Source organism: Sprattus sprattus (genome assembly GCF_963457725.1).
Source record: "Sprattus sprattus genome assembly, chromosome: 6".
Lineage (NCBI taxonomy): Eukaryota > Metazoa > Chordata > Actinopteri > Clupeiformes > Clupeidae > Sprattus > Sprattus sprattus.
Window position 1 is genome coordinate 5915895 of NC_137925.1, and position 27500 is coordinate 5943394.

The 27500-nt window shown below is 44.3% G+C and overlaps 4 protein-coding genes across 5 annotated transcripts in view; 3 read left to right on the forward strand and 1 right to left on the reverse strand.

Annotated features, from left to right (window-relative positions):
* slc4a1b (solute carrier family 4 member 1b (Diego blood group)) overlaps window positions 1-7405 on the forward strand; it is a gene marked incomplete at both ends in the record, with an annotated part of 16318 nt that extends 8913 nt beyond the window's left edge. The window contains 10 exons of the mRNA XM_080840294.1: window positions 416-622; window positions 1297-1445; window positions 2000-2194; window positions 2550-2792; window positions 3655-3744; window positions 4031-4197; window positions 4881-5122; window positions 6155-6324; window positions 6711-6884; window positions 7325-7405. Of these exons, the coding sequence (XP_080696420.1) occupies window positions 416-622; window positions 1297-1445; window positions 2000-2194; window positions 2550-2792; window positions 3655-3744; window positions 4031-4197; window positions 4881-5122; window positions 6155-6324; window positions 6711-6884; window positions 7325-7405 (1718 nt within the window). The remainder of the gene's footprint in view (window positions 1-415; window positions 623-1296; window positions 1446-1999; window positions 2195-2549; window positions 2793-3654; window positions 3745-4030; window positions 4198-4880; window positions 5123-6154; window positions 6325-6710; window positions 6885-7324) is intronic.
* Window positions 7406-12008: 4603 nt separating this feature from the next.
* On the forward strand, window positions 12009-18969 carry atxn7l3b (ataxin 7 like 3b). Of its 2 annotated transcripts, none has more exons than XM_080841391.1 (8): window positions 12009-12227; window positions 13030-13150; window positions 13492-13624; window positions 15265-15436; window positions 15820-15917; window positions 16319-16377; window positions 16699-16744; window positions 17753-18969. In XM_080841391.1, the coding sequence occupies exons 2-8, from the start codon at window positions 13100-13102 to the stop codon at window positions 17830-17832; spliced, it is 639 nt and encodes a 212-aa protein (XP_080697517.1). In that variant the 5' UTR covers window positions 12009-12227; window positions 13030-13099; the 3' UTR covers window positions 17833-18969. The 2 variants fall into 2 exon arrangements, with proteins under 2 accessions (XP_080697517.1, XP_080697518.1); XM_080841392.1 differs by having other exon boundaries at window positions 16319-16341.
* Window positions 18970-20277: 1308 nt separating this feature from the next.
* On the reverse strand, window positions 20278-23103 carry LOC308367470 (transmembrane and ubiquitin-like domain-containing protein 1). The gene is made up of 3 exons (XM_080841389.1): window positions 23018-23103; window positions 21864-22507; window positions 20278-21377 (listed from the first exon to the last, which is right to left on the reverse strand). Exons 2-3 carry the CDS (start codon window positions 22469-22471, stop codon window positions 20960-20962), a joined length of 1026 nt encoding a protein of 341 aa, XP_080697515.1. The 5' UTR covers window positions 22472-22507; window positions 23018-23103; the 3' UTR covers window positions 20278-20959.
* A 2415-nt stretch (window positions 23104-25518) lies between these two features.
* The window catches only part of smarcd2 (SWI/SNF related BAF chromatin remodeling complex subunit D2), a 10660-nt gene continuing 8678 nt past the window's right edge, over window positions 25519-27500 (forward strand). Inside the window, exons 1-2 of the mRNA XM_080841387.1 lie at window positions 25519-25706; window positions 26534-26736. Of these exons, the coding sequence (XP_080697513.1) occupies window positions 25548-25706; window positions 26534-26736 (362 nt within the window). The 5' untranslated portion in view covers window positions 25519-25547. The remainder of the gene's footprint in view (window positions 25707-26533; window positions 26737-27500) is intronic.

Genomic DNA, 27500 nt, shown 5'->3' on the forward strand with positions numbered 1-27500 from the left:
CAGTTTAATTCCAGCATTAGTTACTTTGGGGAAAATGTCTGACATAAGTACTGAATAACAACCTGTGTGTGTGTTTGTGTTTTTGTGTGTGTGTGTGTGTGTGTGTGTTTGTGTGTGTGTGCTTTTGCTTGTACATGTGTGTATGTGTGAGTGTGTTTGTGTTGGCGTGTGTGTGTGTGTTTGCTTTTGCATGTACACGTGTGTGTATGTGTGTGTTTGCATGTACACCTGTGTATGTGTGTGTGTGTGTGTGTGTGTGTGTGTGTGTGTGTGTGTGTGTGTGTTTGCCTGAACACGTTGTGTGTGTGTGTGTGTGTGTGTGTGTGTGTGTGTGTGTGTGTGTGTGTGTGTGTGTGTGTGTGTGTGTGTATGTGTGTGTGTGTGTGTGCGTGCGTGTGTGTGTGTGTGTGTCTAGCGTCTATCTCCTCTCTATCGCCACCCCCTGAGGACCCTCTGGTGCGTACGGGTGTCCCATTTGGAGGCATGATGCGGGACTTCAGGAGGCGTTACCAGCACTACAAAAGTGACATCACGGATGCACTGAACGCACAGGTCCTGGCTGCTGTCATCTTCATCTACTTCGCCGCTCTGTCACCCGCCATCACCTTCGGAGGGCTTCTAGGTGAGTGTGTGCACGTGTCTCGTGCACGAGACACAGTACGGGTCTGATCTGATCACCTCTGGAGGGCTTGTGGGTGAGTGTGTGCACGTGTCTCGTGCACGTGTCTCAGTAGGAGTCTGATCTGATCACCTTCGGAGGGCTGGTGGGTGTGTGTGCACATGTCTTGTACACGTGTCACAGTATGATTCTGCTGCAGGAAAGACACTCAGGGCCAGTTAAAGCACTTCAGTTGAGATGGTATTAGCATCCTGTGACGCAGTGCCGTCACTACAGACGCGTATGTGCTCTGACTGCCATGCCATTGAGCCTGGCTCTTTGGTGTTGCAGTCAGGGTGCAGCTTTGGCACCCCGAAGACCCAGGTTCAAGGCCGGGTGGGGGTAACTTCTCTCCCTCTCTTCGCTACACATCCCATCCAAGACATTTCATGGAGCCAAGCTTTCAGTCCTCAGACTTTCATCACAGCAGTCAAAAAATTATTTCTTTATTTATTGTTTAACAATTATTTCTGCACTGGCTCATTGTTTGTGCATCTAAGGCCTCAGAAAGTTTATTTTTACACAATGTCACGGTGAAAATGTCCATGCTGAATCCGATTGGTGAATGTCCTTGACTGACACTTACTTGCTCCTATGGGATTGTGACTCTCACGTGTGGCCGCCTCCTCCCTTCACAGCTGATAAGGTGGATAACATGATGGGCGTGCCTGAGCTCCTGATCTCCACGTCAGTGCAGGGCATCATCTTCTGCCTGGTGGCCGCCCAGCCTGTGCTCGTCATCGGCTTCTCCGGGCCGCTGCTTGTGTTTGAAGAGGCCTTCTATGCGGTGAGTGTCTCCCTGTTTTATTTCACGAGCGTCTCTGTTGATCTCTCCTCATTGTTTCGAGCCATTTCTCTCCCACACACACCAATACCAACACCCCACCTCTCCCTCTCCCCACCTCTCTCTCTCCCCACCTCTCTCTCTCCCACACACACCTATACTAATACCCCACCTCTCTCTCCCACACACCAATACCAATACCCCACCTGTCTCTCTGTCCCACAAACCAATACCAATACCCCACCTCTCCCTCTCCCCACCTCTCTTTCTCCCACACACACCTATACCAATACCCCACCTCTCTCTCTCCCACACACACCTATACCAATACCCCACCTCTCTCTCCCACACACCAATACCAATACCCCACCTGTCTCTCTGTCCCACAAACCAATACCAATACCCCACCTCTCCCTCTCCCCACCTCTCTCTCTCCCACACACACCAATACCAATACCCCACCTCTCTTTCTGCCACACACACCAATACCAATTTTCCCTGATAGTGATTTCTGCCATAAGTGCATCATCCTCATCATCATCTCTCCCCTTCCATAGTTCTGCAAGTCCCAGGACATTGAATACATTGTTGGTCGCGTTTGGGTTGGCGTCTGGTTGGTGGTCATCGTCATAGTGGTAGTCGCCGTGGAGGGCAGCTTCCTGGTCAGGTTCATCTCTCGATTCACGCAAGAGATCTTCTCCATCCTCATCTCCCTCATCTTCATCTATGAGACATTCTCCAAGCTTGGCAGGGTAATGACTACATCTTTCACTCTGTCATTGCCCTTCGTTCCTTTCATACATCTGCAACTTGCTGTGCTTTTACAAGCACAGTTGACCCCCTCACTGGTAAAACATTATATATCAAATTGTAATAATTTAGCAGAACAAATCTTAAATCGTGTTTTCACTTTGTTATCATGGGTATGACGTGTATATTGATGACGGGGTGATGGGGTGAATTTATATTATTTTAGCACAGGCATGCAACGCAACAAAATTAAATCTAGCTATCAGCTAATCAACTACCTGGGTTCTAAAAAAAACTACAAAACCTCTCGTAAATGTCGCCCCTGGGCCTGTACACACCTCCACCTGTCCACTGCAGGTCTTCAAAGAGCACCCTCTCATCCTGAACTATGACCGCCTGAACGACACCCTAGAGGACCCCTGGTACCCGGTGGTGGTCCAGATCCCTGACAACACCACAGGCAACATCACCATGGTGACCAAAAGAGTAATGCGGGCGTACCCCAACACGGCCCTGCTCTCCATGTGCCTGATGCTCGGCTGTTTCTCCATCGCCTACTACCTCCGCATCTTCAAAAATGGCACCTTCCTCCCAGGAAAGGTCAGTGAGACAAGGCCTTCCCCAGGAAGAAGGACCTGGAGCCTATTAGTGGGGCAGATAACAGAATCGATAGAAAGAATCGTTCAAATGTGGATCTATGGGTACTGCTCTTCAAATAAAGAACGCTAGGCAACGCAAAAAACGCTCACGTCGGCCGCGGCGGCCATTTTATTTTCCGCCATTATCAAATTATGCGTTTTCCCTTATATCTCCTGAAAAAAACATCACGCCACACATATGTCAAGTTCAACCCCTATGTTTTGATGGTATATCTGGGCTGGATCTAGGGCAGGGCACACAGCATCAGTGCAATGTCAGGCCCAAATGTGCTCCAGAGTCAGCTGATGTCTGAGGTGTTTACACCCAGAACTCGAGCATCTGGCCTCATTTACATTTACATTTAGTCATTTAGCAGACGCTTTTATCCAAAGCGATGTACGAGGGAGAGAACAATCAAGCAACGAGCAATACAGACCTAGTGTAACAATAAATACTAATATACATAAGAAATAGAAAAAAAAGTGCAGGAATAACTACTTTTATAGCCAAATAGCTTTAAAAGTGCACTACAATTCCCAACCAGAAAGGTGTCTTCTTTCGCTATCAATCTGAAAGTGTGACAAGAAATCAGTAGATATGCTAGTGTGGTATATGGCGCAGTAGATATGCTAGTGTGGTATATGGCGCAGTACTGTAGACATGCTAGTGTGGAAGATTGAGCAGTAGATTTAAGCAATATGACGTAAACGAGGGAGCGGTTGGTAAAGGATATCCCCAAGGCTGTGATTTTAAAGTGCGATATAAATATAATATAGAGATATGATAGCCTAACGACTTGCTTTACTTCTCCTCTTCCTTTCAGATGCGCCGTCTAATGGGAGATTTTGGGGTGCCCATCGCCATATTTCTCATGATCGTGGTGGACGTCCAGATTGAGGACACCTACACGCAGGTGAGCGCTGGAACCTTCTAGAAGACCTGTGAGCAACTAGTAGCTACTTCCCTTTTATTTAATTTCCATCCAAACCCATCTGCATTTTATAGCTTTCCATACCATCACACATACAAATTCGGACACACATAGTATCTTGAAGATCGCCACGCCAAGCTTGATCTAAAACTGAAATCTTGCAGGTCTGTTTCAAGTGCACAGGATTCAAGAATACGTTTTCCAGTTACAGCCATGTTGTAGCTGTGAGACGTCAGCTGAAACACATTGTGTCTTTCCTGCCTGGTAGAAACTGGTGGTCCCTAAGGGTCTCCAGGTGTCCAACCCACAGGTGAGGGGCTGGCTCATCAACCCATTCGGGGAGCATAAGACTTTCCCCGTGTGGATGATGTTTGCCAGCGTGATTCCCTCCATGCTCGTCTTCATCCTCATCTTCCTCGAGTCTCAAATCACCACGTGAGTACCAGTACCTGCTGGCTAGTGGCCAGGCCTATTTACTGTCCGCTCGCAAAAGCCCTAGATGACATTCCCCCATTATGTTGAACACCTTGAACAGGGATGTGCACAGGAGGGGGCTAAGGTTGCTCGGGCAACTGCCCGTTTGCCCTCCTAGACTGAAGTTGCCCCTCATATATATTTTTTAAATAGTATTACGGCTAAAGAACTTCATGTATGTATAAAATAAAATAAAACATTCACCCTTTATAATTCTACTGGTTGTTGGTGTGCATCAGATGGCTGACACAAATGATCCTCAGGCCTAGGTCACTATTCAATATGGTGGCTAAGGGGGTACCAGGCCCTAGGCTCTGTAGAACGCCTTGAAACTATTTCATTGTTTTGGCGCTAAATACATTGAATTAAACGTTTCGCAGCATCATCCTTTGCCAGATTGTCAGTCTAAGCCTGCCCAGTAGACATGATTTTTTAAGCTATTTTATGAAATCTTATGGGATTTAAAGGGATGCTCTTATGAACCAATGAGATTAATCACGGCCTTATCTTGTAACCTTTCAAGGCCTACTGATGCTGAAAATATGTGATTCTAAAATCAAATGGCCCTTCACTTACCTCTGACATTGTCCTTCTGTCTCTACCTCCACATGCTCACCTTCACCATCATCACCTGGCCCGTCCAGTTTGATAATAAGCAAGCCGGAGAGGAAGATGGCCAAAGGTTCGGGGTTCCATTTCGACCTGCTGCTTCTCGTAACCATGGGGGGTCTCTGTGCCATTTTCGGGGTTCCCTGGCTGAGCGCTGCCACGGTGCGCTCAGTCACCCACGCCAACGCCCTCACCGTAACCAGCAAGGGCCCCAAGCCCGTCATAGAGAAAGTTCTGGAACAAAGGATAAGTGGATTGCTGGTGGCTCTTCTGGTTGGTGAGTCTTTCTCTGGATGTATTCCCACAATGAAGCGCAGACAGTAGCAATACATTACAGAGATGGAATTATACCTTTTCCACGGATAAGATGTGAAACTGTTTGAAACTGTTGAATGATGTCTCACTGTAATTATTGTTATTGTTGCAATTGAAAACACAACTCATCAAAAAGCCCTTGCTTGTCTGGTTGTATTTACTGGTATGTGTACTGAATCACTATTGCTGTTGTTTTGAAAGTGGAATGTACATTAGATTTAGTCACTTCAGTCGACCCATATCACACAGTTGGGCCAGCTGTTCCACAATCTATAAGCAAGGGTTATACTCCAGTATAGGTGTCTCTCTGTCTGTCTGTAAGGGTTATACTCCAGTATAGGTGTCTCTCTGTCTGTCTGTAAGGGTTATACTCCAGTACAGGTGTCTCTCTGTAAGGGTTATACTCCAGTATAGGTGTCTCTCTGTAAGGGTTATACTCCAGTATAGGTGTCTCTCTATAAGGGTTATGCTCCGGTCAGGGTGTCTGCAGTGGGGGTGTCTCTCTGTAAGGGTTATGCTCCAGTATAGGTGTCTCTCTGTAAGGGTTATACTCCAGTATAGGTGTCTCTCTGTAAGGGTTATACTCCAGTACAGGTGTCTCTCTGTAAGGGTTATGCTCCAGTATAGGTGTCTCTCTGTAAGGGTTATACTCCAGTACAGGTGTCTCTCTGTAAGGGTAATGCTCCAGTATAGGTGTCTCTCTGTAAGGGTTATACTCCAGTCAGGGTGTCTGCAATAAGGGTTATACTCCAGTATAGGTGTCTCTCTGTAAAGGTTATGCTCCGGTGAGGGTGTCTGTTGTAAGGGTTATGATCCAGTACAGGTGTCTGTCTGCAATAAGGGTTATGCTCCAGTGAGGGTGTCTGTCTGCGGTAAGGGTTATGATCCAGTTGGGGTGTCTGCAGTAAGGGTTATACTCCAGTGAGGGTGTCTGTCTGCATCCACTGAAATGGTTTTGTTCACTCTCACTCTCCCGCCCCCTGTCTTATTCCAGGCCTGTCCATCCTCATGGAGCCTATCCTGAAGATGATTCCAATGACGGCTCTCTTCGGGATCTTCCTCTACATGGGGATCACTTCTCTCAGCGGGATCCAGCTGTGGGATCGGATACTGCTCCTGCTGGTCCCCAAGAAATACCACCCCAACGAACCGTACGCCACCATGGTACGCTGACTTATTTGTTTGCTTACAATCTATAATCCCACAAAGCAGCTGATTGTGAACCACATCTGACCCTGAATGACAGGTATTCAAGCAGGATCATGGCTGAGTCTAATTCACCATCAGTTTCCAGCTAATCATTGACATCATACAGAGCAGCTATTTACATCAGTGGTGTTCAGTCCTGCCTCTGGAGTCCCACACGACTTCCCAAATAAGGCCAGAATAATATCCTTACTTTGACGTTCACCTTGACTGTCTCCTATTCAAGTATCACTCTCTCTCTCTCTGTCTCTCTCTATCTCTCCCACTCTCTCTCTCTCCTCCCTCTCTCTCCCCCTCTCTCTCCCTCTATGTCTCTCTCTCTTTCTCTCTCTATCTCTCCTCAGGTGAAGACGAACCGGATGCACCTGTTCACCATCATCCAGCTTGTGTGCCTGGCCTTGCTGTGGATTGTGAAGTCCAGCCCCGTCTCTCTGGCACTGCCCTTCATCCTCATCCTCACCATCCCGCTGCGCATGTTCATGACTGGAAGACTCTTCACCGAAGTCGAGATGAAATGTGTAAGTTACAAACTGTAAAGGTTTGCACACTACACTTTATTTGATGTAGCAGTGTAGTACACAGAGTTAGGTTGAGGGTTGAGGCTTATCAGTGCGTTTCTCTTCCCTTAGCTCGAGATGAAATGTGCAAATTGCTCAAAGATTTTCCATTTGCACATTTCACAGAGAAATGCCAAAAGTTATGTCTTAATCCATATCCTCGTCCAAGAGACTAGGTCCATGTAGTCTTGTACCACATTTTCGCCGCTTAACATTTCTACTGCTGATACATGTTTGAATATGTTTGTCAGTACTATTTTTTTATGTATTTAATGGAATTGTATGTGCTTATACAGTCTGCATTTGTGACTGTAATCTGTTTACAGATATAATCTGGAGTGCATTGTGTACTGATACTAATGTGTGTGTGTAATTTGTAATGCTGGTCATTTCCTTTGCAGCTGGATGCAGACGATGCCAAGGTGGTGCTGGAGGAAGAGGTCGGAGTGGACGTGTACACAGAGTCGCAGATGCCCCTATAGATACCCCCTGCCCCTCCTCTCTCAGTCAGATGCCCCTATAGATTACTCCCTTCCCCTCCTCTGTCAGTCAGATGCCCCTATAGATTACTCCCTTCCCCTCCTATGTCAGTCAGATGCCCCTATAGATTACTCCCTTCCCCTCCTATGTCAGTCAGATGCCCCTATAGATTACTCCCTTCCCCTCCTATGTCAGTCAGATGCCCCTATAGATTACTCCCTTCCCCTCCTATGTCAGTCAGATGCCCCTATAGATTACTCCCTTCCCCTCCTCTGTGAGTCAGATGCCCCTATAGATACCCCCTGCCCCTCCTATGTCAGTCAGATGCCCCTATAGATACCCCCTGCCCCTCCTCTGTGAGTCACTTATTTCTATTGTAATGTTGCCTGAAATTGTGTAATATGCCTTAATGTGTATTGACAGGTCATTCATTTTGAAACAGACTTCCTGTATTTCTTCCAAATGGATTGCTGTGTGGAATCCAACACCTTAGCCAACCCTTTGATGGTCCATTGAGATTTGCTTAACATTCCTTAAAACATTAAAGTGTTTCTGTTCCATAGTGAAGAGAACTTACCTGGGAACAGCCTTAACTTAGCAGATCTTGCCTGGGAACAGCCTTAACTTAACAGATCTTGCCTGGGAACAGCCTTAACTTAGCAGATCTTGCCTGGGAACAGCCTTAACTTAACAGATCTTGCCTGGGAACAGCCTTAACTTAGCAGATCTTGCCTGGGAACAGCCTTAACTTAACAGATCTTGCCTGGGAACAGCCTTAACTTAACAGCTCTTGCCTGGGAACAGCCTTAACTTAACAGATCTTGCCTGGGAACAGCCTGCCTATACAGTTGTCTTTTACATTGTTGTATAGCTTTCACTGATTTACCTAACCATTGACGTATGTATTTATAATCTTCATATATGTCATCCTATGTTATTATGCATGTATGAATTTTCTTCTGTTTTTCTTGCTTGGCCTTGATTGTCTTTTAATTACAGTGCTCTCCTGACCTTTTACTTTTGTACTCTCTTGAAGTTTTCGAGTCTTTGTTGCCATTGTATCTCAAATTGTCATTGTACTTTTAATTCCATATTTGGCATTAAACGTGCTAAATATCTGTCCTCTATATGTCCTATATGTAGAAGAAGTCTGGTGTGTTGATTGATGGTCTGGCTGAAAGAGATTTATATTTAAGAATACCTGCAGTCCCTAGAATAAAGTATTTGTCCTCCGTTTTTGTCTGCAGAGTTCATTTCATTGCATATGGCCTTTCATATTCCCCAAGAGATCACAAAGCATGTCATATGCTCAGGACACATGGTTGGTCCACGATGGTATCCATGGTAGAGACATACTGTAACTACATTTGTGCACAGTTCAATTTAACCTAAAATATTATGCGCTACATCATGTGTTTTACGGTGTCACATTACGCCCAAAAAATAACCTTTTTTTAAATGTACATTTACATTACATTTAGTCATTTAGCAGACGCTTTTGTCCAAAGGGAGAGAACAGTCAAGCTAAGAGAAATAAAAACCTGGTGTAACAATAAATACTATTTTACATAAGAAATAGAAAACGACATAGAAAGAAAAGAAAAAAGTGCGGGACTGTAACTGCTGAAGTGCAAGTTAAGCACTAGTCAAGGTGTCAGTTAGGAAGGGAGGTGCTCTCTGAAGAGTTGGGTCTTCCAGAGCTTCTTGAAGGTATTCACATGTTTATTTACTTAGTTTGCATTGGAAAAACACAAACAATCTGAGAAATAATGCCAAATCTGACTTTATTCCACATAAAACTCAAAAAAGGGCCGGACAAAATTATTGGCACCCTCACCCTTAAAAATAAAGAAATACAAATATCTGAAATCAATAGCTTCCTGTAACCATTAATGAGGTGTCTTAAGTACATTCTCTCTACTGGAATTTTGGACCACTCTTCTTTTGCCAACTGCTCAAGGTCTCTCACATTTGAAGGGTGCCTTCTCCCAACTACTACTACTCTGGCTTTTTTATGTCTCTGTGTCAGCAGTGGGGTCCTCTGGGTCTCCTACCATAGCATCCCATTTCATTCAAATGGCGACGGATGGTGCAAGCTGACACCGTTGTACCCTTTGTCTGCAGGGTAGCTTAAATTTATTTGAAAGTTGTTCTAGGTTATTTATCCACCATTCAAACAATCTTTTGTTGCATTTTGTCATCCATTTTTCTCTTCCTTCCACATCCAGGGAGGTTAGTGACAATGCCATGGGCAGTAAACTTGTTGATGACACTGCGCACAGTGGACACAGGTACATTACAGTATTTCTCTGTTCCTAAAACACATTTTTTCAAAGCATGCCTCGGTTTCTCTTAGCTCTAAACACAAATCCCAAAACCACTCACACAAAATGCAAAACCCTTTATATCTCTTGCAAAATGACACTTTGGTTTCAAAACACTATTATGTCACCTCAAAAGGGCATTTTGTTTTCAAACAACAAACACAGACCATTATTTGAGTAGACATTCTAAGCATTGATTGAACACTGATGTGCTCAATGGAAAACACTACTATGAAATGGGAAAACACTAGTATGAAGGCCTTATCAGGAGTATTATGCATTTTCATCTCCAGTGTTACTGTACGCTTTCTTCTGTTGTAAAATATTGTAACTGTATAATGTTTTAACTCAAAAATGAAAGAAAAATGCAAAATAATAAAAGGACAAAAAAACTAGACTAAACTGCATCCTGTTCTTGCTCAAGACAATATCGACAATTGTTGTGTTGTGAAACATCTGAAAATACAGTTTGATTTGAACATTTGATTGGATTACAATACAGTACAGTAATGTTTCTGTGCTGATAGGACGTAATCAGTTGTGGAAACGTATATGACTTACTTGCACATAGTCATATCATACTGTAATTGTTTGACTCTATCAGAGTTTCTGTCAAAAGGCACCCTGTACACCTGCTTCATTCTCGAGATGTTCTGCCTTAGAACATGGTCCACTGTGGCTAGGCTCTTTGTATTGATGTTTAGGAATATGTCTTGGTCATCAATGGTTGCACTTTGTATTTGTTTACGTATACTGTAATTTTACAAATACAGTACAATGTAAAATATTCTACAGTAAAATACAAGAATACTATGCTCCTGATACAGTAAGGCATTCAAACTAGTGTCTTACTGTCATAGTAGTGTTTCTTACCCATTCTCTCTTCTGAATGTCCGGAGAATCGGTGCAACTGAAAAGCGGCTTATGTTTGGTTGAACCCTCTGGCCAGCCTTGCCAGCCTCCTGCATGGTCAAACCCATGTTGACCACATGGTTGAACACATTGGCCTGAATCTCATCAGAGATACAGTAATGGCTCTCCGTCTTGCTCTTCCTCTTCATCATTTTCCTCCTCCTCCTCATCTTACTCTCACTCCTCTGCCTCTCTGATCACCACTCACTTCAATGTTGCCATAAATTGTTCTCCAAACTAGGAGCTAAAGTTTTGATTTCAAATTGCACAACAGCTTTGGAAATGGAAGTTTTGTCATTTGATTAGCAGTGTTTTCTGTTTGAACACAATGAGGTTTTGGCATTGATGAAGCATGCAAAGTAGAGAGGATGGTGTTTAGTGTTTTGAAGAAAATGTGGTTAACAATTGAAAACTGTGTCTAAAGCAGAGAATTGTGTGTTGTGGTTTGAAGAAAGTGCGGTTAACAATTGAAATCTGTGTTTAAAGCAGAGAACTGTGCTTAAAGTTTAGCAGAATTGGTTTAGGGAGTTGGCACTTGGGTTTAGTGTTCAGAGAAACCGAGGCATGTTTTGAAAAAATGTGTTTTAGGAACAGAGAAATACTGTAAGATCTCTGGAGATGGACTTATAGCCTTGAGATTGTCCATGCTTGTCTACAATTTTGGTTCTCAAATCCTCAGACAATTCTTTGCTCTTCTTTCTTTTCTCCATGCTCAGTGCGGTATACACAGACACACAACACAAAGGTTGAGTCAACTTTGCTCCATTTTACATGGTTGCAAATGTGATTTCTATATTACCAGCATCTGTGGCTTGCCATGCTTAAAATACAATTATTTCTTATAATTTTGAAAGGGTGCCAATAATTTTGTCCGGCCCTTTTTTGAGTTTTATGTGGAATAAAGTCAGATTTGGCATTATTTCTCAGATTTTTTGTGTTTTTCCAATGCAAACTAAGTAAATAAACTTGTGAATACGAAAGCATTTGTAATTGCAACACTTTTCTGGGAGTAGTGGTGCATTATCTGACAGAAGTGCAGGGGTGCCAATATTTTTGTCCATGACTGTATATAAACTATCCGTGTAGTCTGAAAAATAGTTTTAGATTGCTTTCAAGATCATCCTACAAAATTCTCAATTTACACAACTTAACAGTAGGCTAATACATATTTTTAAGAACTAAAATATTAATTTACAAATCGGCCATTCATTTAAATTAAGCCAATTCTTCAGCAAAACGCCCTTAGCCAGTTTGCCCTCGCAGAAGGAATCCCTGCAATCTCTGCCTAGTTAATGGTGGCGTTTGGCGATCGATTGACCAGCCTGGAGACAACTGCAAGCCCGCTGACAGCAATGCATTGGAGGCGATGGACTTAGCTGCTTAGGGCGAGATATGATTCCTAATATAGGCTGTGAGCGGAAGGGTGTCACACATCAAGTCTAGCCTATTTACTGTCCCTCTCTTTCGTTGACTACAGATTTGAACGTTAAGTTTGATCAGATTTGAATATCGATTGGATCAAATGAGCAGTCGCAGTGGGATAAAAGGTATGCTCAATCGAAGCCTGCAACGGCCCGCCCGGTTCTCGGTGAGTAACGTCGATTAAAAGTGGCAAATGAATTAAACCGTCCAGTTTAGAACTGATAATGTCTTCGTCTGAATTAAACAGCAAAGCGTGTGGGCGAAAGTGAGGTTAAAATTCCCGTCATGTCGATGTAGCAGTTATAACAACGATCAGGCTGTGTTGCAAACACAATGTTACTTTGATGGTGGGTCATGGCGTTACAACGTAACACTATAGCCTACTTGACAAAGACCCTTGTTCAGAAATTTCGGTCGACCGGTTTTGCCGAATTGTATATCAGGACACTACCTCTGTAGTCAACAATCAAGTGTGTGGGCCTATCAGAAGTCGATTACTGCCTAATCTTAGTTTACCAGTATCTACAATTCAGATGGGCTATCTGCTCGTTGGTAGCTTAGGCGGCTCGACCGCAATGTAAATGTCAACAGATTAATTAAACTTCGGTGATACAATTGACAAGAAATAACTTGGTAATGGATATAAGGCATTCTGATATACGGCTCGTTTAGGCTTCTCGTGGTTTGCAGTAGTGTGAGAGGATTGTGAAATCACTGAACGCATTGCAAGCCGCCATTGTGTTAAACCACCTTTAATCCTTCAGTGTTCAAGTTGTTTGTGATGTAAAGCGATCTATGCGGCATGTGTTTCCCCCCCCCAGCAGGCCATATAACGTCAGAACTGGGCGAGGAGGGGATTTGCTGTAGATTGTTTTTATTTTGTTTGCCGTAGAATGCCGCCTGCCATCACACTTCAGCCACTTTACCGGTGCGAAGACGTAATGCTTTCTTTGTCTTCTCTATTGCAGCCCTGTAGCTCCCGATGCCTGCTGCACTACACTATGTAGACAGCAGTGCCTCCTCCTTTAGTTTTTGCAAATGAAAATGGAGGAGATGTCACTGTCCGGTCTGGACAACAGCAAGATGGAGGTAAGGACGTTGTGGCATGTAACAGGGCTGGCCCCATTTGCCCCCTAGCCAGGCACCACAAATAGGCTTGAATCGCAGAATCCCCCACCCACCCATAACACCATATGCATCCCATATGTCGGGGGGGGGGGATTGACTGGATCATACAGGAGCCAGAACTCTTGATATTTAATCCTGTGTCAGACACACCTCATGCTATATATATTTTTTCTAACCCTATTCTCAAATGTAATAGAAATGGGCAGAGGTGAAGAGAATAAGCATGGTGAAGGGGGGAAAAAAGCTGTGAGACTTGTGCTGCATTGAGCATGGCTGACTAATGTGTTGTGACTGGCATGCAGGGCATTGCCCAGGATATTCTGACTGATCTGGTGGAGGACGCGTGTCTGGGCCTGTGTTTCGATGTGCACCGGGCTGTCAAGCAGGGATACTTCTTCCTGGATGACACGGACCAGGAGAGCATGAAGGAGTACGGTAAGAAACAAGTCTGCCGCTATGATTTACTCCCTCTGTGCGTGAGTGGAATGTGGGCTTTTCCACAGTGTTAGTGATTTAGGAATCAATGAAATCAGTTTTGATCTATTGGAGCTAAATAACATGTGCTTCTTTTCAGTCGGTATGGGCGTACTCACGCTTAACTCATTTTAATAGGCATTTATATGAGCTTTCCTATCTTTGACTTGTATTTGAGCAAATAGTACAAACTTTCACACATTAATGGATTTGACCACGCTATATGCATAATTATCACCGATTCTGAACCACAGATTGTGGAGTGAAACATGTCCTCCGCTATGATAAACTGGGTGTGTGCGTCAAAGGAATGTGGGCTTTTCCATGAGAAGACTGTTGGTGTGGTGAATCAGTTTTGATCCATCATATTATGCTGGCTGAGCTAAATAACATGGGACTCAGTCAAGTCAGTGTTGGCCTACTCACTGTGACGCATTTCGATAGGCATTTTATGGGCTGTCCTGTTTTTGACGTGTATGAGAAATAGTATGGCATTTCACACATTAACGGATTTCACAGCAGTATATTATGACTGGTTCTGAAGCACAGATTGTCTGTGTCTCCTATATAAAGGCCTTTCCTATTCAATACATTCTGTTTCCTTTTTCCCTTTCCCTCCAACCTCAAACATTCCCTTCCTTGCTCCCATTTCCTGGATGTCTGTCAGGCCAACGTCGTGTTCCCCTTCTGAACTTGGTTCTGCTCTATGGTCCCCTTCTGAACTAGGTTCTGCTCTATGGTCCCCTTCTGAACTTGGTTCTGCTCTATGGTCCCCTTCTGAACTAAGTTCTGCTCTATAGTCCCCTTCTGAACTAAGTTCTGCTCTATGGTCCCCTTCTGAACTAAGTTCTGCTCTATGGTCCCCTTCTGAACTAGGTTCTGCTCTATGGTCCCCTTCTGAACTAGGTTCTGCTCTATGGTCCCCTTCTAAACTTGGTTCTGCTCTATGGTCCCCTGTTTGACCTTGAGGCAGATTCTGGAGTAAATCGTACCAGATCTGATAGAGCAGAACCAAGTTCAGAGCAGAACCAAGTTCAGAAGGGGACCATAGAGCAGAACCTAGTTCAGAAGAGGACCATAGAGCAGAACCAAGTTCAGAACGGGGACACGACGTTGGCCTGACAGACATTTGACATTCAGAGGTCCATTCCAGAGATGGTATTGGATCCTCTCTAGAGAAGCAGATCCAGATTCTTTCAGGATCATTTTAAATACTTTATTCTTCATTTGGATCCCCATTAGTTTCCAAAAAGTGGTCGCTAATCTCCCTTGGGTCCGTCATGAATATACATTTAAGTAAAAGCAGTTCAGGTAATGCAGAGAAAAAAAAATCGTAAAAAAAATAACGTCTTAATGACCTCTTGTATGTGGCACTATTCTCTATCTTTCTCATGTCTAAAGGCAGCTTATTCCACCATCACGGCACCCTCAACAATCAAAACAAATCTCTGTGAAAGATGTGCAGATCACAATGAAAGAAAACCACTGTAGACTGTGTCTATGGTGCTTAAGCAAGAGTATATCTAAGATCTCAATGCTAAGCTAATTGAAATGTACCAGATTAATACAAACAAGTGTCTGTTTTTTTTTTTTTTCTGTAGAAATCGTGGACCAGCCAGGGGTGGACATATTTGGCCAGGTGTACAACCAGTGGAAGAACAAGGAGTGTGTTTGTCCCAACTGCAGCCGCAGCATCGCCGCTTCCCGCTTCGCACCACACCTGGAGAAATGCCTGGGCATGGGCAGGAACAGCAGTCGCATCGCCAACCGCAGGTGAGATGTCAATCACAGGGGCCATAGCCAATCACAGGTGAGATGCCCCTCCAGGGGCCATAGCCAATCACAAGTGAGATTCAAAGGTGGGGTGTAGCTAACTCAAGATCAGATTAACGGTTTCTAAATCTCAAAGAAGGGTCCTTGACGGTTGCGTTTCAAGGAAGCTACTTCATCGAATCCCGCTGAAGGACTGTTCTAAGTCTTAACCCTGTTCTGAATCTGAAAGAACAGAGTCCTTCATTAAGAGACTTTTCTTTGGAGTGTCATCTGCATTTACCCACAATCCGAGGTTACAGGTTCAAAATGATGTCTATTGTTTTATTATTCGTGCCTATAAATTCATGTTCGTGTACCATTTCTGTCTTTTGTCTGTCTTGTAGAATTGCCAGCGGCAACAACACCAACAAGTCGGAGAGTGACCAGGAGGATAACGACGATGCCAATGATAATGACTGGTCCTACGGGGCAGAAAAGAAAGGTGAGGGGGTGTCCTGGGAATCTGAAAGTGCTAAAAGGTGGAATAACTTTTAATGAACTGAATTTCAATCAAAAGACTAAACTCATTTCAAATCATCAAAAGTGTTCAAATAGAACCATGTGATGACTCATATGTCCATGTGTCGGTAGTCCCTAAACTATCTCCATGGAAACATTGCCCACTTGCATTAGAAGCAATCATACCAATAATAAACAGACAAAGCTAAACACATTACGTTACTTTCATTCAGCAGACTCTTTTAAGTATCATCAGTCAGCAATGATGTTGGTATTATGAGATGTCATATTCTGCTTTTTGCCTCACATTCCCTTTTCCCCTCACACTCATTCACCTCTCTCTGCCTCTCTATCTCTGCCTCTATCTCTTTCACTCACACACAGCCAAGAAGAGAAAGTCAGAAAAGGTATTGTTACAATCTTTAAAACAACCTGTGCCTTCGGTAAGTGTTTTGCTTTACTGCACGGCTATTTGACATCTGCTCTTAAATGTCCTCATCAGTGTGCAAAGATTTGATTTTAATTGTGTCTGGTGTTACTTTTGGACAGTTTCTCTAGTCTTTAACCAGATTGCCTCTTTTGTGACCGTCACCAATTACCAAAGTAGAGCCGATAACCTATACCATTATGTTTGTATCTCTTTAGTATATCTGTCATTGAGTTTTGGTTGTGAGGTCATTAGTAGTTGGCTGGTCTGTAAACATAGTATTGTTGGATGGATAAGATGGGGTTGTGAATCCTGCCTCTCTCTGTTTTGTGCACAGAACCCAAACTCCCCAAGAAGATCCAAATCTCTGAAACATAAAAACGGTGAGTGAGTCACAGACACTTCCAGAGGTGACTCAACACACAAAATGCCCTTGTGCCTGAAAAAACAAATGCCCCTGTTTATCATCACGGCAATCAGCTATACAATTAGATCGTGAGGGACTGTTAGTTCTTGCCTCACACAATCTACTGTTCCAGAGCTCACTCTGTGAGGGAGATGTTGAGTGAAATCTGATCAGTGCACTTAAAAGCTATGAACTGCACAATTGAACGAGGAATTGGATAGCAGTGCCACTGGGAGTTGATGTTTCCTCATGCCAAGATGCTCTTAGCAGCCCTCTGATGGTTCCTCTGATGGTTCCTCATGATGTTTCCTCATGCCAAGATGCTCTTAGCAGCCCTCTGTGCACAAAGCAGGCTATGATTATTAGTTTTCTTTTTTTAGCACAGCAAAGGCTACAGCACAGCGAGTTACTAAATCCTGAGTTGGGCAGAATGATATTTATTCATAGCTATCAGCTTTTATTCAATAATTATTTATTCAAATATATATTAGGCGTCTGCTAAATATTGGATCTTTACCTTCTCACACACACACACACACGCACACACACACGCACACACAGTAATATACCACTGTTAGTATAGTCTACCAGGTGTAAGGTTATCCATCTTTTGTCGGGAAGCAGGTGCTCTCTTACCAGACAATGCGTGTTGGCAACATAGAAGGAGTGTGGGTTGTTGTTATGGTTACCATCATCCAGTATGGCTTCACAGCAGGGTTATTTTCATGAGAGCCATGCCATGTTTGAGATTTTCCCCACATTTAGAGCAAAGCAGAGTGTGCATATTATAGAAAAACCCAAGGAAAGTTAACAGTTAACACAGCATCAAAGCTTCAAGCCGGTTGTAGCTACATTAGTGACATACTTGCCCTAAACGTGTAAATAATCTCATTTAACTCCGTCGATCTAACCTTTGAACCCGTTTCTTCTTCTCTCCCCATTTCTTCTTCTTCTCTTCCTGTTCCTTCATGGCCTTCTCCAACAGCTCTGCTGGGCCCCAAACGTCGTGTGGAGAATCAGGAAAGCCCATGTGTGTTGCTAAGAGACGAGCCCTTTTCACAGTGACCAAGGGGAAGCAGGAGGCCCTCAGACACCACCCACGCATCACTGCAACAATCTGTCCAGAAACGGCAACAGAAAAAAAAAAAGAGAAAGAAACACGCATCACATGGTTTACAACATCTCACCACTTGAGCCAGAAGAGGAGGATGAGGAGGATGGATCTGTTCTTCAGTTTACACAAGTGTTCGACAGAAGTCTTTTCTTGAAAAGAACTTTTGTGTGTCGTCGTCGTCGTCATTGTTGTTGTTTATGTTTCCTGACATATTTGCACAAGGAAATGAGTAAGTTGACCTATGACCTAGTGCTTGTTGAGCTGTAGCTTCATGGGCTGCCCTCCTGTAAAAGAGACCCGCCCACCCTGCCCAGATAGCTGACAACTCTTGAACGGTTCTGGCACTGCTGTGATGCTGGTCTGGTGCTGATCCGCTGGGTCTGGACCACGGGTGGTGGGTGGGGGGGTCTGGTGGCATTGGGGGAAGCCCACAAAGCAAAAGCACTCAGGGGAGATAGAGGGAACAGCTGTGTAACAGTCGTTACTGTGGCAGGCAGAAGCAGCCGCACTCAGAGCTGCAAACTCGTTGGTTTCCCTTCTGCCGCTATGATATGCATATGCATCAATCTTACTGAAAAAAAAAGAGAAAAGATTTTAACTCTCAGTTCACATAAGGTGTTTTTTGTCTCAAATGATGGCAGAACAGAAATTGGTCTGTGATTTTGTTTTACTTTTTTTCTGTCTTCATGTGTTCAGTGTCGTCTTTTCCAGTTAGTCCATATCTAGTTGAGTAAAATCACACACAGGGAGGTAGAAGACTTTTAAATCACGTTGTGGAACTGGACAAAAACCCATTGAGATGTCAGGTATACAAGCTGGCATCACTCAAAAGGACTTTCTCTGTCTCAAGATTGTTATGCCACTGTCAATGCCTTGGAGACGGACAATATTCTTTTAAATATGAATCAAATGTTTTTTTTTCCTCTTGCTCTCTCTTGATCTATTTCTTTCCATTTATTAGCTGTTTACATTGTAAGGAATCATTTATATCTTCACTGTGTTGTAACTGTGTATATTTGACTAGGTGAAAATGCTGCTAAACTGGCCGTGGGCTGCTACAGCTTATGGACATCTTCACGTACACATAATAAACCACCAGAACTAAGAACCTCAATCTACGATTGCCATCTCATTCTTATGGGGAAAGACAGCTCTTTCCTCCTGAGTAAGGCTATCTTCGTTTTTATGGGAAACGACAGAGCCTTACTCAGGAGGAAAGAGATCTTAGTCCTAAGTGCAACGACAGCTCTTTTCTCCTGAGTAATGCTGTCTTAGTTCTTATGGGAAACGACAGAGCCTTACTCATGAGGGAAGAGATCTTTGTCCATATGGGAAACGACAGCACTTTCCTCTCGAGTAAGGCTATCTTAGTTCTTGTGGGAAACAACAGCTCTTTTCTACTGAGTAAGGCTATCTTAGTTCTTGTGGGAAACGACAGCTCTTTCCTCCTGAGTAAGGCCATCTCATTTATATGTGAAAAGACCGCTCTTTCCACCCGAGTAAGGCCATCTAAGTTCAGCAGCAGCATGCAGTAGTTTCAGGAGGAAGTTCCACGGTTTCTCTCGCAGAATCATTTTAGTGTGTGGTTTTAAAGGAGCTGGCTATCTCCAGAAGGGTTTTCCATAAGGTAAGCGTTGGTGCTGGAAACCCTGTAGACCCTGGAAACCTGTCATTTCAGAAACATTGACTCCTGTAAAAGAAACATTTGTGGTTTTACGCCATACAATATCTGAATGCTTCCCTGATGCAGTTTTGAAGAATACAACACTGGTTGTATTTTTTGCCCACCTCTTCAGAGAGAATAAGAATGTCTTTTCCTTAAGACTCACATCGTTAACAGCTGACTCAAGGGAGTCCAGCCCTGACCTGTCACTGATGAACACCTCATCTGTTCTACATCATGCTAGTAGCCTTACCTGTCACTGATGAACACCATGTATGTTCTAGAACTGGCTAGTAGCCTTACCTGTCACTGATGAACACCTCATCTGTTCTACATCATGCTAGTAGCCTTACCTGTCACTGATGAACACCTCATCTGACCACAGCTGGCTAGCAGCCAGAACTTCCTAGTGAAGAACTACTTATATGCACAGAAGGTTTTTTTTGCAGACATGCAACAGAATCAGCTGCAGACTTCCTGTTAACCAGGGGCGTCTATGCGTCACAAAAGTCCATTGTGATTGATTTGTTTTGTTTTCCTTAGTGTTACTCTACTGTGGTTATACTTGTTATAGACACTGAGAGCGGATTGGCTGATTGGTGTTTTCACCTTAGTGAGGTACATGCATTAGATGTTCTGTGGTATTTTACAGGCAGGCCATGAGGCTGAGTCTACCTCTGATATTACTGTGTATGCTGTACTGTATATGCACACAAACATACTAACAAACAAGTGATTTCCAGTCTTTTAATCACATCAGAATGAGTACACAAAGTCAACAGGCGACAACAAGATTTCACTCTGTAAAGAAATAAGCTCCACACACAGTATGGAACCCATGTGAGTTAACTTCCTCGTATGGCACTATGGTATCTGAGAGATCTCATAATTCTAACGGGTTATGTGTGTGACAGTATGTCTGTCATTTTACAGTTTTTTTTCCCCCCATACACCATTACCTACCTTAAGGCATCCTAATTACACGCGCTAAACAGCGAGCAGAGTGAAGCTTGAATTTAAGGAAGTGGTTGCAAAGCAAGTTGCCATAACTGACATGGTTCTTAGAAGTTAGTGCCGTTAGACTGTAGCTGATAATGACCCTGTTTTACCTTGTATTTAGTTATGAGATGTTTCATGTGTAAAGTTGCACTTGTTCCTCGACTGCAAGAATTCCAACACAATCAATATTCAAAGTCCACATTAGAAAAGCCTGTTCCTTCTTTTTAAATAACATTACCCTCTCTGGACACATGCTGCCGTCCTTCACATGCCATACAAAATACAAAACACGGCCATGCCTGAAAAGACTCATACTTGCTCTCAAGGGCAAGCAGATCCCCCACCTCGCTCCAACCTGGCAACCCCCTGTTAATGTCACCACCATAGCTTCTCTCTTTGATGCACCCCTAAGTGTCTCAGCGTCCGTACATGCCAAAGATTAAGACGCTGAAGAAGATGGTGACTCCCACTAGGGATACAGTGGCCGGTGCAGTGAACAGCTGTCTGTAGTTGATGCGGCAATACCAGATTACCGCTAGCATCACCACAAACATGGGCACCACCAGACTACCCACGCTCACATTCAGTCCTCCGTCTGTGACCGATCCAGTTCCAGGACCCACCCTCCCCTCCGTCTGCGAGCCCAGGGACACCCCACCGGACCTGGGCTCCACCTCTGAGAGAGCGCCCTCTGATGGTGGGTTCTGGGAGATGTGGCAGTGGATGACACTGTTGTGGGTGATGTTTAGAGAAAGCAGCGTCTGACTGGCATCTCTGAGCAGCTGTCCCTGGAAAATCAACTTGATCTGACGCTCCTTCCCAGAGAAATATTTGCTGTGAGAAATAAGACAGACAGAGAGAGACAAAGTCAGTTTTGAACATAACAGTAAGAAGCTTTAGGTACACTAAAAGTGCCCAGATTGGAGACTTTATCCTAAGATTCACATAATGTTATGCCAATTTATGATTTCGTTTTCAGAAAAAAAGATTCCAAATGAATGGCTGTGATGCCCGTGAACAGATCTACACCAAATCTTGGCAAGATCTATTCCGTCCATGTATTATAAAGTTAGGCTAATTCATGGCGTGTTCAAGCTCATAACTACTTTGGCCGCTACTCTTTGCAACCTTGTAACATAATCTCAAGTAGGATCTACCTTCCACTGGCTTTTGTACACGGAATGACATTGCTGACTGTCAATGCTACACATACATCTCCTGGACTAGTTCACATCTGGCCCAGGCCTAGTCCACATCTGGCCCCGGCCTAGTCCACATCTGGCTAGACGGCTCCTGAATTACACTTCATTTCAGACTCACCTCTTCAGGAGGCCGATGGTGTCCTGGGGCCTGAGTGTAGCCAGCTCCTCCGTGTCGTTAAGAAACTTCAGCCGTACTTTGATGTCTGCGGCAGAGGCGGAGGAGGATGTTGTTGTCCCTCCTGTCTGCTTTCCCCTCTCTGTGTCCTGACTCTCCTCTGAGGGCACACTGGAGGGAATAGGAGTGGATGCAGGACTCTGTGCTACGGTCCGTTTGTGGAGACCCTGTATGTCCAAACGCTGGTCTACACTGCTGACAGCTGGTCCAGTTGGCCCGGTGGCATCCTCCAAGGATGCATCCTCCCCACCTGCAGAGCCCAGTCCGGAGTCCTCATCCTCTGGCTTGTCCACCAAGTGTGCGGTGGGCTGGGGCTCCACGGGGTCGGAGCTGGCTGTCGCCCGTCTGTAGGGATCGGAGTTCCCCAGACCAACCAGTGGCACTGAGGCGACGCCGGAGATGATGGTGCCCATCATGTGCTCACCGTTCTCGGCCACATGCGTCGAGAGCCACGCAAGGACCATGGCCAGGACGAGGAGGAAGACACTGCCGATCAGAGTCACCTCGTCTCCGAAGCCTTCCTCCAGCATCGCTAGCGCGCACACCGCCATGGCACCTCGCAGTTCTGGGGGTCTGGAGTGAAGAAGCTGTGACACACAGCAACGCAACCACAGTGTTAAAAAGAGTCCATTGTAAAACATAGCCTACGTCTTTATGATTATACAATGCGCGGTGATGTAGATATAAAAGGATGAAAGTGGAATCAAAAGAAATTCAGGACAAGCAACTATATCTGATCGCACGATTATTTCAGTCTTGTTTACATGCATCACGCTATCTCCAAACGTTTCATATAGCACAACATACACACGTGATCTTATTATACACAATGATTAGAAAATACCCAATTGGTACAAAACGTGTGGCCTTTGGTTAAGCCTACGATAATGTGTTTGCAACTTCCTCAGGAAGTAGTTGACTCGAACTGAGCAGCAATGCTCAGCTGGAGATACAAGAAATCCAACTAGCTAGCTACCTAGCTTGTTAGCTTCCCACAGATCAGATACACTTCACTTCAGAGAGTGGTGACGTGGCTTAACTCGATATCTGATTATTTTATATGTTCTTGTCAATATTAAGGTTTCGGTTAGTGATACCTTGGTAGATTTCAGAGCATTTCCTCTTGGTTGGTGCTTCTTCTTGACGGATAGCACTGCAGTCGATCTTCCTGCCCGCTCGCAGCTGCATACAAACACAAAAGTGTACGTCAGCAGACAGCTACGTCAAACGCACTGGGGGTGCTCGTTGGTTACAAACTTTACTCTAAAAGTAACACCGGATAACTTTTGTATTCCGCAGACGGGCTCTCTGGTAACAGTCCCTTTACATTTCTATTTAAGGCTGTCACATAACTGATTATAGTTAAAGTTAAAACAAAAATGGTTAACTGCATTATTTAATTTGTGGATATCAATTATTTCCAGAAAAAAAGATAAATCAGTGAAAAAATTGGACTAAAGCACATTTATCAACTTTTCACCTAGAGCCTTTGTGTAAAAGGAAAGACAACTGTTTTGAAAACTATACGTTTTCTCGTTGGCGTATGTTGTATACTTTTCCGAAATACAGTGCGTGTATGCAGTGGTTAAAGTGGGATTTGGTAGGTGGGGGTACTCTATTTTCCGGTGTGGTGGTGGCGGCGGGGGGGTATTTGGTGGATCTGGCGGCGGCCGTGGCGGGGGGTATTTGGTGGATCTGGTGGCGGCAGCATTGAAATCACCCATTCCTATATTTTTTTAATCACAGTGATATAAGGAGGTCTAACCAAAGACCTAAACCAGGGATGGATCATGAGCTCTTGGCCCCTATTTGGTTCCATGAGAAAATTTTGAATTTGGTAAATATGATTTCCTGTATTCTGGTGCATTTTGGGGATGGCCAGCTGGAAATGAACAATTAGTGCTGACATTTAGATTTGAAACTCATAGCATTTAAGCGATTCACACATTTTAGGCTGCTGAAGCTGGGCTGTACTGCTACTGTTAGGCTGGGCTGCCGCTGGGTTGCTGCTGTGCTGTACAGTGGTGCTGATGCTGGGCTGAGCTGGGCTGCTACTCTTGATGCTGCTCTGGGCTATGACCTGGGCTGCTTTCATTCCCCTAATCACGGTGAAGATAAGGAATTCGGAAAATGACACTTAAATCAGCCTTGATGACTGCACAGTGAAAATGGATAATGAAATCTGTTCTGCATCAGGCCAAATCTTAGTCATTCTTACACAGTAATCACAGCGCAAATTACACAGTGCCTACTTAGTTCCATGGCCTGGACTGTCCACTCACACAGCCATTAATAAACAACACTGCAGACTTCAATTATTAAATTAAAAAATATTTTACTGTTAAATGAATTATCAAAACATGACATAGCAACAATGCTTGGTAGACTTCTTAGACTATCAATTGCTTGATTTTAAAAGAAAATCTAAAAAGAATGACTGTTTAGGCACCATTTCCAGACAAATTCTTACCCTTGGAAATAATCAGTTATTTTTCGTTTACACCCTCTCTTATTTCGATCCTCCTCCATCTTTAAGAAGGAAATTATGAAGACATAACATTACCAACGTGTTTTCCAATTAAGAAACAACTACCGGTACCGGCATTTTTTGTCTATCTGACAAGCTGACGTGATAGCCAATAACCAACTAGTTGCAGTTAACCATTGTTAATGTTCGTCATTCTCAGTCAGGGCCAGAGCGATAGAAAACGAATAACTAAAAGCCTGGTTCTTTCTTTAAGTTGTGTTTGTTGCCCTATTTAAAATATAGATGTTAGACTTTAGCTTACTACTTCACCTTGGACTCCAACATGCACTCGCTCTGACTGGAAGCAGTCTAAACACTTACCGCAATGCATCGCGCTCAACTGAACTGACAGGTTAACTGTTTTTTTTTCCACGTGAAGCGTGTTTGTCAGAGGGATGAGCAAGGCGGGGCTAGGGGATGATATTACGTTTTGATTTGATCGATTCGAGACGCTGATGAACTCCTTCAGAAGGAGCGCGAGCCTTTCACAGTGCACGTAAAGGCCGGTTCAGACCAAAGATTTGCGACGAGACGAGACTGACCTTAACATTACATTTTTTTTTTTTTTTAAAGAATCTATTTATTTATTAATTTATCTGAGGTGCCGGTACTGAGTACCGGAGCGTTCCGGCCCACTTTAACCCCTGCGTGTATGTAGTTTTACTAAACGCCAAAGCCATGTTTCAAACGGAGGATTGTTGTGAATCTGATCTGGCAACAAGGTAGGAGGAGGCTGAGTGTTGCTGCAGACACGCTCATACTAGTCACTATCTTTAGACATTGGTCAGGCTCCGCATATGTTTTGCGAAACAACTATTGAGAGTTGCGGAGAGGTGTGACGAAGTTCAGACTTTATGAAAAGATATGACATTTTCAACACTAGTAACTTTTCTTTAGAAGCAGATAGTATATGGTTGTTGTTGTTGTGTAAAAGAGAAACAACCGTAGCCTATGACTTGTTCGTGAGATCTTTGTGGTTTACGCAGAGGATAGTGGAGGCAACGTAAACTAGTGGTTTGCTGGCGCAGAACAATACGCAGTGTGACTTTTAATATTAGTTTCAAACCGACAACAAGAGGGGTTTTGTACTGGGCTGAAACATGACTTCCCGAGCGGGTTTTCCAGGGAGTCCTGGTTCTATGATGAACCCAGGAGTGAACCCCGTGAACCCAGGACATGTTGGCGGGATGAGGATGGCTGTTATGCAGCCCAACTCGGGATACCGTGGAATGCCCAATTCTGCACCCCCCTACCACCAGGTAAAAAGTGACACTCGTTCGCAGTCATTGTTTACCGAGCATCTTTCAGTGTTTTACATGTGTAACGTCACGTTAACTGTTGCACAAGACCTCGCTAACTGGTATGTGAACTTTAGCTAATGGAGTGAGTGTTGGAGGGAAAGACGTGCCAGAGCAGAACTTTAGCTTCATCCAGAGAGCGACTAGCTACCCCCAAACCCTAACTAATGTGTTTTTCTTAAGTTTGCTGAACTTCCCTCAGTGAGGTGGTTAATCAGACATGTTCCCTGGTGTTAATTTTCAAGTCAAAGGCAGTTTGGATACAAAATTGACCCCGGAACATAGTCAACTTCCGCATTTTCCAACGACCACGACTATTCGCGCGTAGGTGTCGCAGTGCTCAATCAGCAGTAACCACTGGCCTGTCATTATAACCAAAACTTACAGTAGGCTAAAAATCAATAAATGTTACAAACAATGCATGGTTGTGGCTGTTCACAATTGTGATCATGTGAATATTTGTCTTAATTCTTACAAATTAACCTCAATGTATGCCTGCTTCCTCACTGTTGTGTTCAGCGACAGGAGGGGTTCGTGTTTAGTGAGTGATTTATACATTTTCAGCATTTTCCCTTTAAATCGTCCGCCCACTCAGTCATGGGAATGATGTAAAGGCGTTGAAACGTCCTGCAATCACCTCTGCAATAGGGCTGCGTAATAGTTTCCAGATGGAGGTTACTCCGGCTCAAAACTCACAATGTCAGCGTCCAGACAGATGGAGATGGATGTTTTAAGGCCCCTTCTGTATGCAAATTAGCTAAGCGCTAATGAAGCTGTCCCCCTTTCAGTCATCTCCACAGCGTCACATGCTCCCCAACAGAGGAATGCCCATGCCAGGGATGGGGGGAATGGGAGGGCCAATGCCAGGACCATCTTACAGCGGAGGTATGCCCATGCGGTCAGGCATAGGCCAGCCTCCCATGGACCCCACCCGAAAACGGCTCCTCCAGCAGCAGCAGCAGTCTGCAGGGATGGCAGGGCACAGGAGAGGGTGAGTGCCTAGACAGAGCCGGTTGGTGTGAACTTAAAATTGTTACATGATGTTACTTTAAAGAATTGATGTTCCCGAACACATAATCTTACACACACACACACACGCGCACACACACACACACACACACACACACACACACACACACACACACACACACACACACACACACACAAAACACAGTTTAGAGCATTTGCACACAGACTCACTCATTCACACACACTACATACTGAGCGTATGTGAGTTAATAGGACTGATGTTCCCCAGACAGAAAGACCCTTTTGTGTCCGTCTTCAGACACAGGCTTGTCCCCCCCCTGTCTGTGGAGGGCTGTGGTGGGCTGTGGTGGGGGAGGGCATTGCACCTAAACAAAGAAGCCTCCTTTGGTTGTGGAGGTCTCATGACCACCCTGTACCCCAGAGCTGTGGACCCACAGCAGGCATGAGTGTAGTGAACACGCCCACTTCATACCCCAGAGGAGACGAGGGAGGGACCCGGCCCATCAATCACTCACACACCAACAACAATAACAACAAACAACATGTCTGGGGTGTTCGTGGTGAATTATGTAAAGAAGTTTAATTTCCTGTCTCAGATGGTTAGCCTTGACAATAGCAGCAGATGCTAAGATGAATTTGTCCCTGCGCTGGTGTGAATTCAACAGGAATGTAGCCATGTGAGGGGGGGTGGGGGGTATTCCAAGTATGTGCTTTAGGGACAAACCTGCTATATGAACTTGGAGTGGTGAAGGTCTTAATAGAAGA

Bases quoted from the DNA above. Each gene is read 5' to 3' on its own strand.
- LOC308367470 (XM_080841389.1), bottom strand. From the start codon at position 22,471: ATGGCGGTGTGCGCGCTAGCGATGCTGGAGGAAGGCTTCGGAGACGAG. The intron at 21,378-21,863 runs GTGAGTCTGAAA...TATTTCTCACAG, and splicing joins ACCATCGGCCTCCTGAAGAG to CAAATATTTCTCTGGGAAGG.
- atxn7l3b (XM_080841391.1), top strand. From the start codon at position 13,100: ATGAAAATGGAGGAGATGTCACTGTCCGGTCTGGACAACAGCAAGATG. The intron at 15,437-15,819 runs GTGAGATGTCAA...TCTGTCTTGTAG, and splicing joins AGTCGCATCGCCAACCGCAG to AATTGCCAGCGGCAACAACA. The intron at 16,745-17,752 runs GTGAGTGAGTCA...CTTCTCCAACAG, and splicing joins ATCTCTGAAACATAAAAACG to CTCTGCTGGGCCCCAAACGT.